The sequence below is a fragment of the Chiloscyllium plagiosum genome, unplaced genomic scaffold, assembly GCF_037043375.1.
Source record: "Chiloscyllium plagiosum isolate Xiang-an unplaced genomic scaffold, Cpla_swu_hap1 HiC_scaffold_21, whole genome shotgun sequence".
NCBI lineage: Eukaryota > Metazoa > Chordata > Chondrichthyes > Orectolobiformes > Hemiscylliidae > Chiloscyllium > Chiloscyllium plagiosum.
Window position 1 is genome coordinate 36,797,106 of NW_028270159.1, and position 18,458 is coordinate 36,815,563.

The window sequence follows — 18,458 nt, forward strand, 5'->3', positions numbered from 1 at the left end:
AGACCATATAATAGGTGTCACATGAGGAGGGCTGACCCCAAACATAACTAGGATGACTTTTCTTCGAGGAGTTGAGGCTTTATACATTTGTGTGTGAAGGAAGCAGGAGGTGAAAATGAATTCCCCTGCATGCGCATGACTTTACAAAAAGAATAAGAGATTGCTAAACACTTAGCTGATGGAAAACAGCTCTTTGAAGCAACAAGGCACAAAATGGAAGTCATCAGAGGTATGTTTCCAAAAGGATGACATCAGCACTAACTAGTGTATAAAATGTGCAACATCCAGCTTAAACTTTTAATGATTATCTACAGAATAGCAAAAAATCAAGGTCAACAGTTACATTTGAGGCTCTCAAGTGGCAGAAAAAACATTAAATTGTTCAAGTCTTTTCATCGCTCAATTTAATCTTGACTGATTTGTACATTAGCTCCATTTATCTGCCTTTCCCCCATCTGCCTTGATACCCTGATCTAACCAAAATCTACCAGTCTCTTCTGTGAAAGCTGCAGTCATCCTGGCATTCACACACTTTGGTGAGAGGGTATTACAGATTTCCACCACTTTGTGTTTGAAAACAGTTACCTTTACACCACCCAGTGAGGAAAGGGAGCTGTAAAAATCATCCCCAGCACTTGTTGAGCTAGCTAACCCTCAGGTGGTGGGACTGCATCATTTGCCTGAAGAAGTGAAAAAAGTCAGGCAATGTTCCAGTTCTTGATTGCTAACCATGTCTCCTGCTGGAGAACGAGTGTGTGTAGAGTTCAGATGAGGACGAGACTGGGTTCAGCTGCAGTTGCTCCTGTGCCAGCTCTCACGATGGACTAGCTGTGCCCTGTGTATATAACAGGAGAACATGGGGCCATGTTGGGGGAATTGGAAAATGCAATGAATTATGGACAGTCAGATATCTTCCCATCAGTGACACTTCTTCCCTCAATTGGGCAGAACAATAAATTTGTCCCTTTGAATTACATAATGAGGTTCAGAGACTCCATATCAGCAAAATCTTCCTCTTCCAGCAAAAGTACATAGAGCTGAAAGCTTATTTTTCCCCATCTACAGCCCCCTTACTATTTTTTCAGTAAATGCTAAAATGCGTCAAGCCAACAAGTTACTTATTGGAACCTGTTAGCCTAAAACAACAATAATAGCTTTTTTTAAAAGTTGTGAGTAACTTTGAATAAGTTATAGAGAGGGTTTGCCAATAAAAACAAACCGTCCCAGGTTTAAGGATAGAAAATGGAATAGAGTTTGTGCAAGTGAATGTCTTCAGATATATTTTGTGCTGTGAAACAGTGTTTAGTTGTGGTTTGTAACAGCGTGTACAGGATATGCGTTTCTGAGGAACTGTGAACAATTTGCTTTCCAAATTTGTGTGCCAGCAATTCCAACAAGGTCGCTTTAGTTTTTATTCAATGAGGTTTTTGCCTGTGCCAAAAAAGAGTCTTCCATTTGAAATAATGCAATGCAATGTTCTACAGGGACCAACAACACTCTAATCTGCCTCGACGATGGACTGTGGTCATTCCCCGAGTCCCTTTGTGAACTGATGTGTCTTGCTCCTCCTCCTGTACCCAATGCCAGACTTCAAAGCTCACGTTGTCAGCATGATGGGCACAAGGTTGGTTCATCATGTAAATACAAATGCAAACCAGGATACCACGTCCCCAGCATCTCAAGAAAGATAAGGAAGTAAGTGGCTCCTGGGCTGACACATTATTACTGGGTTGGGAAATTGGTAGTGGGGCAGGGGAGGAAGGGACAATGGTATGTTACAAATGATGCATCCTGTGGGAAAAATATTTTCTGCTGGTTCAAGATATGAAAAGATTAGATGGACCAAGCTCCAACAGGGTGACCGTGTGCTACAAAATACGTCTGTACAATTGCACAAAATAGACAATAGCAAACTGGTAAATCACTTTGGCAATCTTGGCTGATTTCCATTTCCCTCAAATTCAATGGGACAAAAAAAGAGAATTCATGTGCCATTACTTCTGCACAACGGCCCAAGATGAATTTTATAATCCCACTGGATTAAATCCAGTCCTATGAGCATCTCATTTTCGGTTATGGTTCCAAAAAAGTATTCCCATTATGCTGCCTACATTAAAAAGCAAGCTTAGGATTGGTTGAAGGTGTCAGAGTTCTGAACTAATAAATAATTAAGGTTTTCCTTACGCATTGCGTCACAAGAATGTAGAATAACATTTGCTTGCATGCAGTGCAGTAATGTCCAAAGCACATTGTTTTTGGCAGTTAGTTGCCAGACACGAATGACATTACTTTTTTCAATGTGTTATCAGCAATGATGCTAATTTATGTTTTAATTTTGGGAAGCACTGCTAGCTTGTTAAAAATGTCAAGCTCCAAACGGCACCAATAAACATGTTTCACAACCAATAACTAAGCACAGATTTTCTTTTCTGTAGTCAATGAAGAAAACTTATTTCCCTTTCTTCAAATATTTAAAATAATTCTGCATGCTAACAGACCAAGTGCACAATAAAGAGTAAAATTACCGTAGGGAGCTGACCAACTGATGTCAGCTGGTTAGTGCTGATCGACTTCTAGTCAGAGTGAGCATTTCTGAAGCATGAGAGTAATGAAACTGATAGATTGCCTGAAATGAAAACAAATATAAGGAATTTACCCTCTTTCCCCATTGGCTTTGATATGATTTTTGTCTCCAGTAGGTCATTTTACTTGATGCTTTGTCATCCTCTGCAACATGAGAAACTGAGTTTGGATATTGTGATGCTGCAGAACTTGATCATGTTAATTACAGCTAACTTTCATATGCAAACATTGATATGCATCTGATACATAAGTGTCCAGGTTGTTAGTAATTTAGTAGTTACTCGTTCAATTGCGAGAACATGACCATGTCTCTTAAAGCTAGACTGACATACTTTGACCATGATACCCAACACAACAAGTTTGAGGCTCTTTCTCCATCTTGGCAATATGTGGCTGTGGTATTCAATAATTTTGAAAAGGATTTATAACTACCTTTTTCACTACTTACAAAGTAATATTTTTGACGCTAGTTCTATGTAGGGAATTAATTAAAATGGAAGGTTACACTTAAACCCCATCCATTTTTTTCCTTCAAATGGCATGTGCCAATTGAGGGCCTCAATTGCCCATTTTGTAGTAGCTGAATTTTAACATGATATTTGGCACAAATGCACAGTTCTAGGGAGAGAGAGAGGGGACAATGTTTTAGCATTGTTCGGATCTGAGAGCCATAGGATTGTGGAATTATTCTGATTCTATGAAGTGCAGGGAGATCTCTTTATTCACTCGTCAGCATTCCTCCCTCAGTCAGTGGCATGAGACTAACTTTCATTTTCATTTTTAAATACGAATCAACTATTTCAACAAGTTTGCTATCTGTTTGCAGTAGAAGGAATTTCTCCCCTTTAATTTCCCTGCTAACATGTACTTTCTCTCATTAAGAGAGCAAAATAGAATGATGTTGAACATCACAGAAATCACAACTTAGTGCACAGGAATGAAACTTAATTTTAATTTGTTATTTCAATTTGAATGCATACTACCAAATGTCAGGGCAGATTCATGCCTCTTTGCATAGAATAACTGAAAAAGGGTGAAAATAGAGACAGAGAGAGAGATTTCCTTCCATGTGCTTGCCGAATGACAGTTGAACTTGGGAGGACACATCCTGAGAGCCCAGTCCAACCTTTTTCATCTTGGAAGAATGAAATTTCCCCCGATTCTGCTAATTTTTAAACCCGAAGTGTATTTCCGTTCATAACCTTTGTCATCCTGATTGTAAGTGTATGAACAGTATGCTTCACTATGTTTGTATGTTCATGGCTCTGTGTTTCTGACAAAGTATTAGGGGAACCAGTTATAGCAGTGAAAGTATAACGAACTGATCAGGGGTATTGCTCTCCCAAGGGTCACCCTTAATTCACTTACACTTAACGTTTCTGCAGTTCAAAGATTTATCCGTGGGAACAAGAGAACCAATTGTAACAATGCCTCTTCAAGGAACCTGCAGATGAATAGATATTACTCCCCCACTGGCTAAAGTAGTTGAAATATAAATGTAAATCACTTTGAGTGATAGAGTTACCCAGTCCACTGATGATCCTACACTTTGCCCAATGTGACATATTTTCAAGCATGTGGATATTCCCTAGAATGTTTCACATCACAAGTTTCTAATCACAGCAAGAATGTTTCACCTTCATTGATGAAAATGTTTTTACTTATGAACTTAGAATCACTCCAATAGTACTTCCTCGTGCCTCCTTGTAGCCAACTATTTGTGGCAGAGACACCGCAGCTGGCTCCTTTGCTCACTCTCCTAGCCAGACAAAGAGAAAAGAGAGAAAAGGAGGTGAAACATCAAGCAGTTAACTAAACAAGGGAGAAAGCAAGCCAAATGCAATTTTAACTAGCTGGGGTTGACAGAAATGCATTTCTTTTCAAAATCAATAGACCTCATTATCTAACAAGTGTCCTTTGGGAACACTTTGACTGGGATGACCAATCAAACACTTGTCAGACAGGTTCACTTACTGTCAAATCTATGCTTATTAGGCTTGACAAAGGAGGAGAATGATCCTGGGCACTCTTGCCAGATTTTAAGGGGGAGCAGGAATCCTGCATAAATTATGCAAGGTATACCATTTTAATCTGCAAAATCACAACAACTTAAGCTGTATCATTAAAGAAAAAAACAAATGAAATGTTAGAACAGTACAACACAGACAATCTGAAAGTGGTGTTGCATACTAATAGGCAGCCCAGTAACCTTGACATAATAGTTTTTCAATATCTAGTGACCTCCTCATTCATTAAAGATTCTGCTTTAGGACTGTAATTTGATTCAGTTACTTATAGTCCTGCTTTTAAATATGCAATTTAATTTTTGCTGCAGTAGGAAAACCAGAAGTACAATTCTGAAATATTTTGTGCACAGCAAGCTGAAGTGTCACTTTATATCATTCAATTTGAAACATTATAATCTTTGCCGCATAATCCTTTTATTTAGTCAGTCCTTCAAAATTCTGGAAATATGTACAAATTTCCATATTTCAGTTATTCAAAATGTGAATTCAGTTTTGAGGGAAAGAAGATTTTATTTTTATCTTGGAGACCTATGTCTTGTTTACATGGAAAACCAAATCACTGTAGATTTCTTGAGTGGGGCTTCTTAATTCTGTGCTTTCTTCCATCCTAGATTCACTCAACTCAGATCCATCACCATTTGATCCTGGCTAATGTTGTATTGCACCTGCTTCATCTGCTCCATGTACAAGCTGCATTTGCTCAGTTTCTCCCCCTTTTCCAAAAACACTGCTGAAAGTCGTGATGTTTTCAGTCATCTATCCAAACGCTTCTGCTTGCTGTGTGTTCTCTTCTCCCTGGGCTTCCAGTGTTTGAAGAACTTCAGGATGTGTTAAAAGCAGAATATATGTAATGCATCTGTTATTTCTGTGAGGAAACACTGAAACAAGCTATAAAGATTGCCTATTCTAGTTTCTGAAAAAAAAATCCTTAGCCATAGGGGTTTCAGCAGGGATTTTGATGCAGTTAATTCTTCAACACAATCAGTTTCAAATTTCAGTTTTTCGTTTTATAGGAGAAATTTCAAGACCAGGTGCACTGAGGATGGAAGTTGGCAGGAGGCCGTGTGCGTCCCCGTCATGTGTGAGGCAGTCCCAGCAAAATTTCACGGGGTTTACCAGTGTACAAATGGCTTCCAGTTTAACAGTGTTTGCTGGGTGAACTGCAGTGATGCCAACAATGAGAGTGTAAGTATTGAGGATTCCAAACGTTTTATGTGTGGAAAGTTAGAAAATGAGCTTTCAAGTAGGAAAGCTGTAAAGGAGAAATGTTGCTGCCTGTTTGGAATAAGAAATACTTAGTTGCTAATTTTAGCTCACAAAAATCTTTACAAGAATTTTTTTCCCCTGTTTTATGAGGGTTTCTCTCAGCAGACGGACTCACATCACTGTCTGAAACTTTATAATGTGCAGTGCAAACAGTTTTCAGTACAGATGGACACCAGTTAATATAGATGTGGTAAATGAGGGCTTTCTAACGTTGGGAACTTCCAGCTCCCTTTAGGAATCCCTGGATTTCCAATGTCTTTCTCAACATGAAGAATAATAAAAAGCGTGATTTAATTTTCACTGGTGGCATCTTTGATGATACCAAGTGTTAACCTTTATAATTTAGCACTGTCCCTGTAGAATGCCTCCCTTGCAGCTTATTTGAAATTCAGACACCTACTTTTCTGTTTGTGTCACCTTTTCACAGAGTTCAACTTTGAAAGTGATGAATTACAAAACTTTAAGAACTAAGACCAAAGAAATAAATAAAGTATATTCGAACATTACATCTGCAGGCTTGGATGTCATGCTTTGTTCAGATGAAGGACAGTCATAAGAAAAATCAGTCACTACCACTCCCAGCCTTACTTACATCTAGCAAATGAGTTGCAGACACCAAGTAGACAACGGACTGGATTGAGGGCCTTGGGGCTTGGGTTGAAGAGTATATACAGTGTGAAGGTCATGGCTTGGCACTGGCTCTCTTTAGTTTTTAAACCATAGAAGGCTTATGAAAACATTAACTCACCAGTAAACTCGCACGGGACACTTCAGTTCCATCATCTGAGAAACAGGTACACAGGTTTTCATAAGTTCATGGCCAAGCTGGTGATCAGGCCCTGATTTAAGTCATTGGATCTCAACTTGCACATTAAAAATGACTGCTTCCCAATTTGCTGAAGCAGGAAGCTTGAACCTTGTAAAGCCTTTTTAAAGGCAGTTTTTAAAAAAATATTTCCACTATTTTGGATTGTGATTGAAATACAAAATGGACTGTTTTCAAAAGCAAAGATTGTGGAAGGGATTACTGAACATTTTAGAAGCAGGCTGAACTGACACTCTTTCTAAGTGCTCTTCAAGCAGTGGGGCAAGGTTACTAAAGATAAACCAGAGGGAGGGGACGTGTGCAAGGGGAGATTTGGCTGGATAAGCAGTTCATTAGTCTGCGGTGTGGTGACCAGTTGTCAATGACAAAGACCTTCAGCCTATCAAAAACTATATGATTAGTTCTCAAGTACCTGAGCAGCTTGTGGATATGATGGGTTCAGAAGCCTTTGGACTTCTGGAAAGGGCAGTCCTATCTATTTTCTTGCCATAAAAAGTATTCAAAGCCTGAAGAAAGCTAATTTATTTTCACTGTCCTGGTGCTGTAAGCTACTGTTCTTAATCAATAAGTCAGAGACTTTATAAGTTGTGAACCAATTGTCTTGTGCCTCCTGAAAGTAAGAGAAAGTACGTGGAGAAGAGAGATCAAAGATTAGCAAGGCCTGGCAAAACAAGATGATCTTTGAGGAGAAAGTGAGGTCTGCAGATGCTGGAGATCAGAGCTGGAAATGTGTTGCTGGAAAAGCGCAGCAGGTCAGGCAGCATCCAGGGAACAGGAGAATCGACGTTTCGGGCATAAGCCCTTCTTCAGGAATGGGGAAAGTTTGTCCAGCAGGCTAAGATAAAAGGTAGGGAGGAGGGACTTGGGAGAGGGGCGTCGGAAATGCGATAGGTAACAAGATGATCAACTCAATGAACTCTGGACAGAGACCACTGAACTGCCTTATCAGTTTTTTCTCCATTGATAACTGTATTTTTTTTTTGTCTCTGCCTCTTTGTGTGTAAAGAGAGGTTAATAAGTGGATTAGAATTTTAACTAGTAGAGATGTTATATGTTAACAGTTCATAGTTGTTGACCTGTAGCCAGAATCTACTTATTTGAAATAAATAGTCATTCTTATTTAGTACAGGCACCTGATCTGTCCACCCAAGTACAGAGGAACCTCAATTATCCGGCATTCGATTAACCGAACATCGGAACATCCAAACAAGATCACAAGGTCCCAATGCATGGCTAACTATGTTATCCAGCATCGATTATCTGTCATTCGATTAACCCCATCCATGTCCTTTAGATAATCGAGGTTCCTCTGTAGTGGGACTTGATTTCCAGCACTTTATCCCAGTGAGGCATGACACATCAAAAGTGAAAGCACAGACCTCTTTACATCAAGTTCAATCAAACAGAAACCTCAAATTTGCACAATAATGAAAGCAGTTTAAGTGCAGAAATATGGTTTATTGTGGTTTGCTGCTGTGCTCGGTGGAAATTTAAAGGTCATTGGATTTTTGTGACTTGATTGTGCCCATGTAATATTTTGTAGGAACCTATCAATAACTTGATTCGCTGCAGGAAGGATGGAACATGGAATGGCTCTCTTCAGATCTGCAGCTCAATGAAAGGAGACTGCCCACAACCGCATCGCCTCAACAGTCAAATTAGACTGAACTGCAAAGACGGCTATGGCATAGGTAACATGGCAATGGAATGATGTGAAGAAAATTTTCAAATTTAGGAGTTAGTTAGAGTTACATAGATTTACATGACCCAATCATTTCATCTAACTAATTCATGCTAGCATTTTTGTTTCACATTTCCTTTCGTCAACCCTCTTAGTGAAACCTTCTATCCTTTTCTCTTTACGTTTACCTAGCTTTTCAGTGAAAGCAATGCATGTATTTGATTGGAGTAGAATTATGACAGTGGCCATTGATGTATCAGAATTACAAAATCTCCCAATGTCCTTTTCAATTAACATGTTGTCTTATGTAATGGCTGGTTTTGCTGCAGTTATTCATGTTGAGAAACCCACATGATTGCCTAAGCAAGGTGACTGGCTGTAACCTACCAGGACTTATGCTGGGTTCATCCTAATTGTGAACACTGATCGTGATCAATGATCTTGTTATCCAGAGGGGGAAGGAGATGGTACTGTGGGGCTGCATTAGTGGGCTTTTAGTTTTTTTGGGACACATTATTCGAAGATCCCAGAATTTTAGAGGTTGCTGACTACTCAGTGTTGGGGAAATTGATGAAGAGTTGGGAAGTACCAGAATGCCTTTTTCTAGATGTGGAGAGATCTTGGGGGCCCTGACCCCAAACTGTGCCTGAACTTCCATCTCACACTTGTTTATATCATGATTTGGAGATGCCGGTATTGGACTGGGGTGTACAAAGTTAAAAATCACACAACACCAGGTTATAGTCCAACAGGTTTAATTGGAAGCACACTAGCTTTCGGAGCGACGCTCCTTCATCAGGCGATAGTGGGGGGCTGTTAGAAAGGCTTAACAGACAATCAATTTTTCAATGTATAATTTCAGTTACATCACACTGCAAATTTTTGCTATAAATTCTGTGTTACGATTGAGCCCTATACTATCACCTGATGAAGGAGCGTCGCTCCGAAAGCTAGTGTGCTTCCAATTAAACCTGTTGGACGAGAACCTGGTGTTGTGTGATTTTTAACTTTGTTTATATCAGGCTGGGACAGGCACACTTGTGTTGACATCAGATCTCCTTCTGCCAATTGAATCTAAAACCCACCAGCGTGGGACTTAGTGAGTCTCTGCTTTCTGACCTACAATGCCCTACACATCCATGGCCCTGTAGGAATGGGCAAAGTCTCTGTTCCAAAAGAGAGCATCTCATGAAGTGCACCAACGCATGATTCTCCCAACTTTGCAAGTGTTCCAAAGGACTTCTATTGGATTTATCCTTTGAGTCCACCAGAACAATCATTTTCTCATGTCCATACATTTGTCTTGCATATGAATCATAATTCCAACAGAAACTACTTAATCATGAAGGGCTATAGCTGATTGAGAAACAACACAATGTGAGGGACAGTGTTCAAAAAGCAACAGCAGCAAAGCAACAGCAACTTAGTAATTTTTATTTATAAAGTCATAGTGTTATACAGCACAGAAACAAACCCTTCAGTCCAACTCATCCTTGCCGGCAAGATGTCCTAAACTGCTCGAGTCCCATTTGCCAGCATTTGGCTCATATCCCTACAAACTTCCTCTTCATATATCCATCCAGGTGCCTTTTAAATTATGTAATTGCACTTGCCTTCACCACCTCCTCTGGTAGCTCATTCCTTACATGCACCACCATCTGCGTGAAAAAGCTACCCTTTAAGTCCTTTTTAAATATTTCCCCTCTCACCTTGAAACTAATGTACTGCTCATTGACTGTGTCAAATAAGGCCACAATTTATGAGAGTTTCCATCACTAAAGATCACCAAGGCAGTACAATGGCAATTCTGTCTACTACAATGTGGACAATGGTGATTGAAACATTGTGTTCTGAAATGCAGACATGGCAGATTCACTACCACCCAACCTCATTACATCATCAAACAGAGATAAGCTGCTGGAGGTCAAATTCTTCCTACAGGGAAAAATAAAGGGGGAACAACAAAAAAAACACAAATCATATTTGACATTCCTCTCCAACATGATTTGGGTAGAACAGAGGACATTAACCTACCGATATCAGCCCAGGAGGAAAGAAAACAAAGTGGATTGAAGGAATAAAAAGACTTGATGCCTAATGTAAACTTAAGAGCAGCTTAATATTAAATAGTACACTCTTCAATTATTCTCATAACTTCTATCACTTTTTCATGTTATGCTTTGCAGATAACATTTTATGCGTCACAACATCTTGCCCTGCCTGTATCTGGGCAAATAAATGTTCGAAGTTGCTGAAATTCTATTCCTGATTTTATTTTATCATATTTGAGTTGATTTTGAAAATGATCTCCAGAAGTTTTACATAATTAGAGAGTGCACTGTGACAAAAAATCAGCCCTTGGTCAACAAACATTTTGTCTCCAAGTTTTCTTGTTCTGTGTCATGTACTAAAGTTATAACACTCCTTTCCAAACAAACCTTTGACCCAATTTTGAGAAAGTTGAAAACCTGTCAACCAGTAATTTTCTGATGAATCATTATTTTAGAAGAAAAGTCTGAGTACAAGGAGGTCAGAGCTATGTTTGAAGTTTTGAGCATGACATGGATGGCCAGAACTACCATTGAATTTGTTGTCAAGTTGCATAAAATGTGCAAAAAAAGAGTAAATTGAAACAAAACTTAAGGAATTCCAGGCATCACAAGTAAGGTTAATCTCAATGCCTGCCTTTGCTTTTATAATATTATTGAGTGGCAGTGAATGCCAATCTAGCTTATGGACACTTTATTATCATGAACCTCCAAAACATATCTCCTGGTAAGACGAAACAAGAGCTCGAGTACAAAGATACTCTGCTGACTTTTGTCCAGTTCATAACACGACCTTCCACATCCTAACCTTTCATTATAGATCAAAAACGTAATTTGAAAAAAAGTTGGCTTCAATATTTAATTCCTGAAGAAGGGCTCATGCCCGAAACGTCGATTCTCCTGCTCCTTGGATGCTGCCTGACCTGCTGCGCTTTTCCAGCAACACATTTTCACCTTCAATATTTAATGTCTACTATTCTTCTTTAGATGTAACTGTAAATGTGATCTACTGCTGCAAATGCAGCCACTGGCCTCTATAAGCGCTCAAGCAGGTGAATGATTGCTATTTAGCTCTGCTTGCGTTCTGGGTACCATACCTTTTTTTTAATGGAACGTCCTCAACAGACCTTCAGTTGTTTAAGTTGAAAGCTCTGTGCAACCTATAAATTCTGAACTAAATGGCACCCTGCCTGGTTAAACACTCAGTCCCGATGGAGATGCCTTGATCCTTCGACGCTCAACTTAGTGGAGTACATTCTCTCCAGTGGTTTAAGTTAATTAGTATAAAATACAGTGGTAAGTTTAAGGGTTACTTGATCTGTGCTGTTTATTCAGGCATGACTGATGCCTGATTAGTTAAGGAGAAAGGAGGTAGACAGATTAGTATGTGTATTTGGAATTGTGGAGCTATCCATAGTGCTTAAATATCCTTATTCCATCAATTCTGGGACTGCTCAGCTCCATGGAATGTAGTGTGTTGTCAGTATAGGAAGGATTTTCATTACGACAGTCTGACTTGCAGAAATTTATTACAGATGCTACTTTAGGAAGAAAATAATAAATGAATCAAAAATGTATGCTTTGGTAAAATTATTTTTATATTAAATTATGCGTAATGCACAAAAACTAATATTTTGTGCAAGCATTGTTTGCTCATTTTAGCATTAAGACTTTCTTATTTTGCGTTTTTTAAGATGAGTGTTACACTAATTACATCTTTGCAGAATAAGATTGCATGGTGTAAATGAGTAAGGTTAAACAGATACAACAGTAAGGAAGATTCACCAGCACGCTGAGTGTGATGAGCTAGTTCAGTTGGCATACGTAATTGAATGCTGTAATTCCTGCAAAGAAGTCATGCCCATTAAGGTGCAGTGTTTTAGCAGGGAGCGATTTCATCAGAAGCAACCTAGTACATACCGCACTTAAGATACAGTTAACCTAGTCTTAAAGCTATAGCCTACAAAGTCAACTGTTACTTGCAGTTCCATAAAATGGAACGCAGCCTCCTTTCCAGCATGGTCACCTCATTACACTTTTGCTAGAAATATACCATCTCATAATGAAAGTATTATGGATTTCCAGCTGCAGTTCTTCCTGCTTGAAGAAGTCTTTCAACATGTTGACTCAAATAAACCTTTAGGTGAACATTCTGTTCTTAAGGGGAAAAAAAACGCCTCTTGCTAGAATTTTCACAAATGCTTCAGACTGCTATAAATACATATGTTAGAAACTTTGTCAGAATAGCAATCAGATGTTAACTCACTGGTATGCTAACATAGGAAAGCACAAACTTACACTGCTTAATCATACTTCAAGGAATGAATCTCCCATTTTTCACATTTGTATTTGAAATATGTGCAAAATTACTGTATAAAAAGTCTGAAATCAGGAGAGCACAGAGATAAATACATTCTCAGAAAAATACTGTTTGGTTTCTTTCAGGTGCAGAATGTACACCTTCCTGTTTGTTACATCAAAATGATGCAGTCATTTTACCAAGCAACATGACCTCAGATGATGTAAAATACTGGATGAGTCCTCCAAAGGCAAAGGTTGGTTTTAAGTAGTGTGAATGAAACTCCTTTCATTTAAATAATTTTGCCTAATTACAGGCAACCCAATTACTGGCTAGCAAGTCCAACATTTTGGACAGTGTCCACATTGTGGAAGATGATGCTTTTATTGCAAATTTTAATCCAAACGTTATCAATCCAATATTCGGTGCTTGATATTGCTGTTTTGCATTTTAGACTTTGAGACCTTATTTGGATTATATGAATGATTGAAGTTTTGACATGTGTATGATAAGTACATAAAAACATTCTGTCTGCAGACGTGTATAATCTGTAACATGGCCTTTATTGTAGCAATAGAGGTTTCTGAACTAAGTGCATAAGGCAATAAGACATAGGAGCAGAAGGAGGCCATTCAGCCCCTCCAGTCTGCTTTGTCGTTTAATGAGATCATGGCTGCTCTGATCATTTTCGACTTTCTTGCCTTTTCCCCAATAACCCTTAATTTCCTTAGTTAAAAATTAACCTGTCTCAGCCTTGAATATACTTAATGATCTAGGCTCAATAGGCCTTGATGGTAAAGAATTCCATAAATTCACTACCCTCAGGGGTGAAATTCCTTTTATTCTGAGATTATGCCCATTGGTCCAAGACTCTCCCAGAAGGGGAAACAATCTTTCCACATCTACCCTGTCAGGTCATCTAAGAATCTTGTGCACTTCAATAACGTCACCTTTCATTTTTTTGTATTCCAATGAGGGCAGGTCCAATCTATTTAACTTCTCCTTGTAAGACAGTCCCTCCCATATCTGGTATCAGTCTTGTGAACATTCTCTGGATTTTAATGTGGCAAGTTGTTTGTTGTTGTACAGAAAGCATCGTTTTTGCTCCCTCCTACATTTTATGCAAGATTCCTCAGGCAGAATGCGTTTAAGGGTAATAATGTACCAAGTGATGCACTGCACCAAATCACTCTGTTCAGAAAGCCATGAGATAGAACTATTCTTGGAATTGTTTGTTTTATTAAACATTTGCGAATAAATGTTGACCAAATATCAGCACTGATGTAGCAGGCTGCAGTTCAAACCATGTTCCTGTTTCCCTGTTGTACTGACATGACAGGACATTAAAAGCGCCAAAATGAACTTGTTCTGTGTAAGCGTGTTCATTGTGAACATATGGTGGAACAAGAGTGTTCACAAGCTCAGTAACCATTCTCTGAAAGTGTTTACATCAAGATACAACAATGCAATTCTGTGTTGCTGAATCTGAACGCGACACAGTATGATTGTCTTGTTTATACACAGGGAAATAAAATGTAATAAACCCCATCATGGCAGCAATGAATTTCAAAATCAGCTCATCAGACAAATGGAGAATAAAAAAGTTGTGTTGCAGCCACTTTGACTGAAACCATCAAATTCTTGTAAAAACCCAATTGGTTCACTAATACCCCCTTAAAGAAGAAAATCACGTATCCTCTCCTGATCTGACCACAGACCCAGACCAACATGATTAACTCTTAATAACCTTCTGAAATGACAGAGCAGATTAGTCAATCATATTTGAGAATGAGGCTTGGAAGGACAATGAGAGGTCATCAATAAATGATGGCCTTGCCAATGTCATCCACGTCACACGGTAAAAATTATACACATAAATAACTTTATAAGATTTCAGTCCCTGCATATGTTACACAGCCTCAGTTTTAGTGACATATCAGGTTGGATTTGAAGGGATTTGATGAGTAGCTTATTGGAATTGAATCTGATGGCGGGGACCAGTCTTGTCATGTTAGGCTCCCTTTATTTCCGTCATTAAATTACGCACAGATTTCTGGATTTCTATGCTATATTAATGCCTAGTGTTGCTTTTCATCCTTCTTTTAAAGTGCACACGCCAATGGGTTTATCGAATGCAAGCATCCAGCATTTGTCTCCTTGGGCAGGGCAGTAATTCTACAAAAGATTGGAACTGAAAATCCTTTGCCTCTGTCACTATGCTATTTCCATCTCAAGTGTGTACTACAGGACAGAAGATAACAAACTTGATTGACAAGGTCTCTTCTTCTGGTCCAGTCTGCCCCTAAAGATTGTTTTGCAATCCATCCCTTGCATATCTCAAGAAACATGCAAATTTCCTACTATTCTCTAATTACACCAACTCTGGATGAGAAAGAAAAAAATTGGAAAAAAAAACAGATTTTAGTATAATTTAAATATAAAATGAGTCTTTGCAATTACAGATAATTACAACCTTGGATGATTTCCAAGTTTTTTTTTATTTCAACACACAAGAAAAATAATTTGGGAAGAGCCACAATGGGCTTCAAATGGGACATTGAAATCGGGAGTGAGGTAATTTGATCAGTCATTGAAATTACATTAAGGAGCAAGATTCTGCAGTCAAACTCCTTGTAATTCAAGCAAGATAATCACCACCAGCTTATAGTCAATTAAAACTTTTCAAATTTTATTCATAAAGTGGAAATTTAAAGGAACTAAATTTTTAATTGCATATCATCAACAGCCAACCTTGTACTCAGGGTTTCTATGCAGTTACATCAACTTATTCAGTAAGTCACACATTACATAAAAAGAGATAACTGAGATCAGTTGTATCATGGACACTTGTAGGAATGAAAGCCCACTTATTTTTTAAAAAAACTTTCATATACACATTATAGCAGATGAACTTAAAAAGCAACAAACTGCAGAAAATAAAGGCATAAAAATTAAGCTTTGTAGCACAGGTTTCGAGAAGCTCAAAACTCAAAATGCTGGAATGTTCTCAGCACAACCTGTGCAATGCATCTTTACCATAAGAGTGCTGGTGTAGGCATGCCACATATACCATGGAAACAGGTACGTTGAGGGGGTTGGTAGTATCAGACAGCTTCTGTCATTGACTTGATGGCAGGTCTGTCATTTTGGACTTCCAAGTTCCCACTAACGTGCTTTTTAAATGCTCCAAGCTGACCATAACAGTTAAATGATTAAAGGGATTATCTTTGAACTTTCAGCAAGTGTGGTTTTGTTCTTCCTTCTTTGCTCTGCACGGTGATTGGAAATACTGTGTTCTGTGTTAGAGGCAGAGTTGACACCACGTGGGAAAATGTGGAGTTGTCTATTTTGCAGGAAAAAATGGACTATTTCAATGGAGAGAAATTGAAAAATTCTGCAGTATAGAGGATTCTAGGTTCCTCAGAAATTCACAAAAAGTCAACATGCAAGTATCTCAAGTAAGTCAGAAGCAAATTGAATGTTGCTGTTCACTGAAAAAGGAATGGAATATAGAATTAGGAATATTTGTCTACAGTTGTACAGGGCATTGGTGATGCTACCTTGAAGTATTGTGTGCCATTTTAGTTTCCTTGCTTAAGAAAGGTAATAATTACATTAGAAACAGTTCAGAGAAGGTTTGTGCAACAGATGAAGGGATTGTCTTGTGAGGAAGTGTTGAGCCTGTATCCACCGGAGTTCAGAAGGATAAAGGGAGCTCTTATTGAAATATGCAAGATCCTGAGGGGACTTACCAGGGTGGATGCTGAGAGTATTGTTGCCTTTGAAGGGACCAGGATTAGAGGGAACAGCTTAAAGAGAAGGAGTTTCAATTTCAGATGATTTAAGAGGAAAACTTTTATCTCTATTAAATGACTGTTAATGTGTGGAACTCCTTTTCCCAGAGAGCAATGATGATTGATTTGAGGGGAAGCAACAGAATCTCAAAGAGCTAAAACTTGTACAAAAGCATGGCAAATATGTATTGTGTGTAAAGGGAATGGGGTTTAAAACACAGAATCTTTTGTTGCTGTATAATATCATACACTGATAGTAAAATGAGGAAACATGATTGCACCTGAAACAATAAAAGGATATGTCATGGAGACAGCGCTCACATAAGGCCACCTGAATGAAGGTCAGACATTACCAGCCATTGGATAAATCATGTAAAATTTTCCAAGCCATTTTATAGCAGCAAATTTAAAAGTAAGAGTCAATTAAGAGTGTTAGATAAGCAGTTAAAATTCTAGAGTGGCAGTATATATCTGAATATAATTGCAAGTTGTCTCCACCAACTGCAGACTAACTGATGAAAACCTTGAAAACACGCATTAAAGATGACAAAATAGGGATTAATCAGTCTAATTTCAGAAGCTCAGTGAATAAATATATATACAGCATTGTTTATGAAATGAAGAATTGCTGTCTTACCACTGATTGCTGTCTTATAACCATTCCTTGCCATCCTCCCTTGTAAACATGGAGTTCATTCCAGCTATTCAATTCTGTTATGTTAAACATCTTAAGTCATGAATTAGATTGTTGCATTATAATCACTCCAAATAACCATAATTCTACATTTAATTCTAACATCCAACATTTTGACCTGTTGAGATATTGAATGATAACACCTTGTATATCAAGCTATTAAAATACATCTTTCAATTAGGACTGGCCAACAAACGCTAGAAATAGTGCTTTATGTTACAGGAGGACACAAGTGAAAGGCTTTTAACAAATCACCACTTAAACCTTGCTTGGTTGTGAGTCAGCCATGACATTGAGAAATCCATGTGACCTTGCTTTGCTCTGCAGTCTGGTACACTAAATCACCATGTATAAACCAGTGCGGATAATCAAGGCAGACGCCACACAGATAGCAAACTTCTGAGTGCAATTATAACAGCTCTGATTTTATTTTCTCTTCACAGAATATTGTTTGTACAGCAGGACTAAACTGGTACCCACACCCTGAAATGATTCACTGCATTAAATCATGTGAGGTAAGACCCTTCACTACATGATTGTAGGCTGTCATTGGTAGAAGTGCAAATTCTTGCCTTGCTAATTATATTCATTGACCTGAAGAAAGTTTTTTTCAATTTTTTACAGTTATACAAATGGAGGGATATCTGTGTTTTTGAACATCATTCCCTCATCCTTTTGCATTTTCCCATGGTGACAGACTGCCTAATTCATTCATACATACCCATCTGACAGGTCAGCTGTCTTAAGCAATAACCATAGCCATAAAAACACATCTAACAGGATGATGGAGAACCAATTGCTTGTTTGAACCTTTAACAATATAATTATTTTGATTTGTTTCAATAATAAGATACCATAACATGCTGTGTACTTGTTCAATGTATTTTATACCCCCATAATCAGTTGTTGGATAAACACTGTCACATATAGGAACAGGAGGGTTATTGAATTTGTATGTTAAAATACAGTGCTTCAACACATAGTGTAGTGGATTGAAGAATGGTTGGAAATGAGCAGAAAATTACAAGTCATTCTCTGTTGATTCTTGCAGTTTTACTGGCTAAGTTATGACCATTCTGATCTGTATTAACATACAAGATGAGACAGTTTTACATTTCTTAAGCACTGAACACCCTTTTAAAAGTCAAGGTTCTTATCAGTGGATGAAACTTCCAAACTACCAAAACTCATACCATGATTGGCCTTGAGGAAGTACATTGTCACATAAAACATGATTTTC

At 38.3% G+C, this 18,458-nt stretch overlaps 1 protein-coding gene across 3 annotated transcripts in view; it reads left to right on the top strand.

Moving 5' to 3' along the window:
* Positions 1-18,458, top strand: part of pappaa (pregnancy-associated plasma protein A, pappalysin 1a) — a 336,995-nt gene that overhangs the window by 229,544 nt on the left and 88,993 nt on the right. For all 3 annotated transcript variants that reach the window (XM_043719937.2, XM_043719938.2, XM_043719939.2), the window contains exons 16-20: positions 1,485-1,695; positions 5,624-5,795; positions 8,246-8,393; positions 12,877-12,986; positions 17,662-17,733. In XM_043719937.2, coding sequence (XP_043575872.1) covers positions 1,485-1,695; positions 5,624-5,795; positions 8,246-8,393; positions 12,877-12,986; positions 17,662-17,733 — 713 coding nt within the window. The remainder of the gene's footprint in view (positions 1-1,484; positions 1,696-5,623; positions 5,796-8,245; positions 8,394-12,876; positions 12,987-17,661; positions 17,734-18,458) is intronic.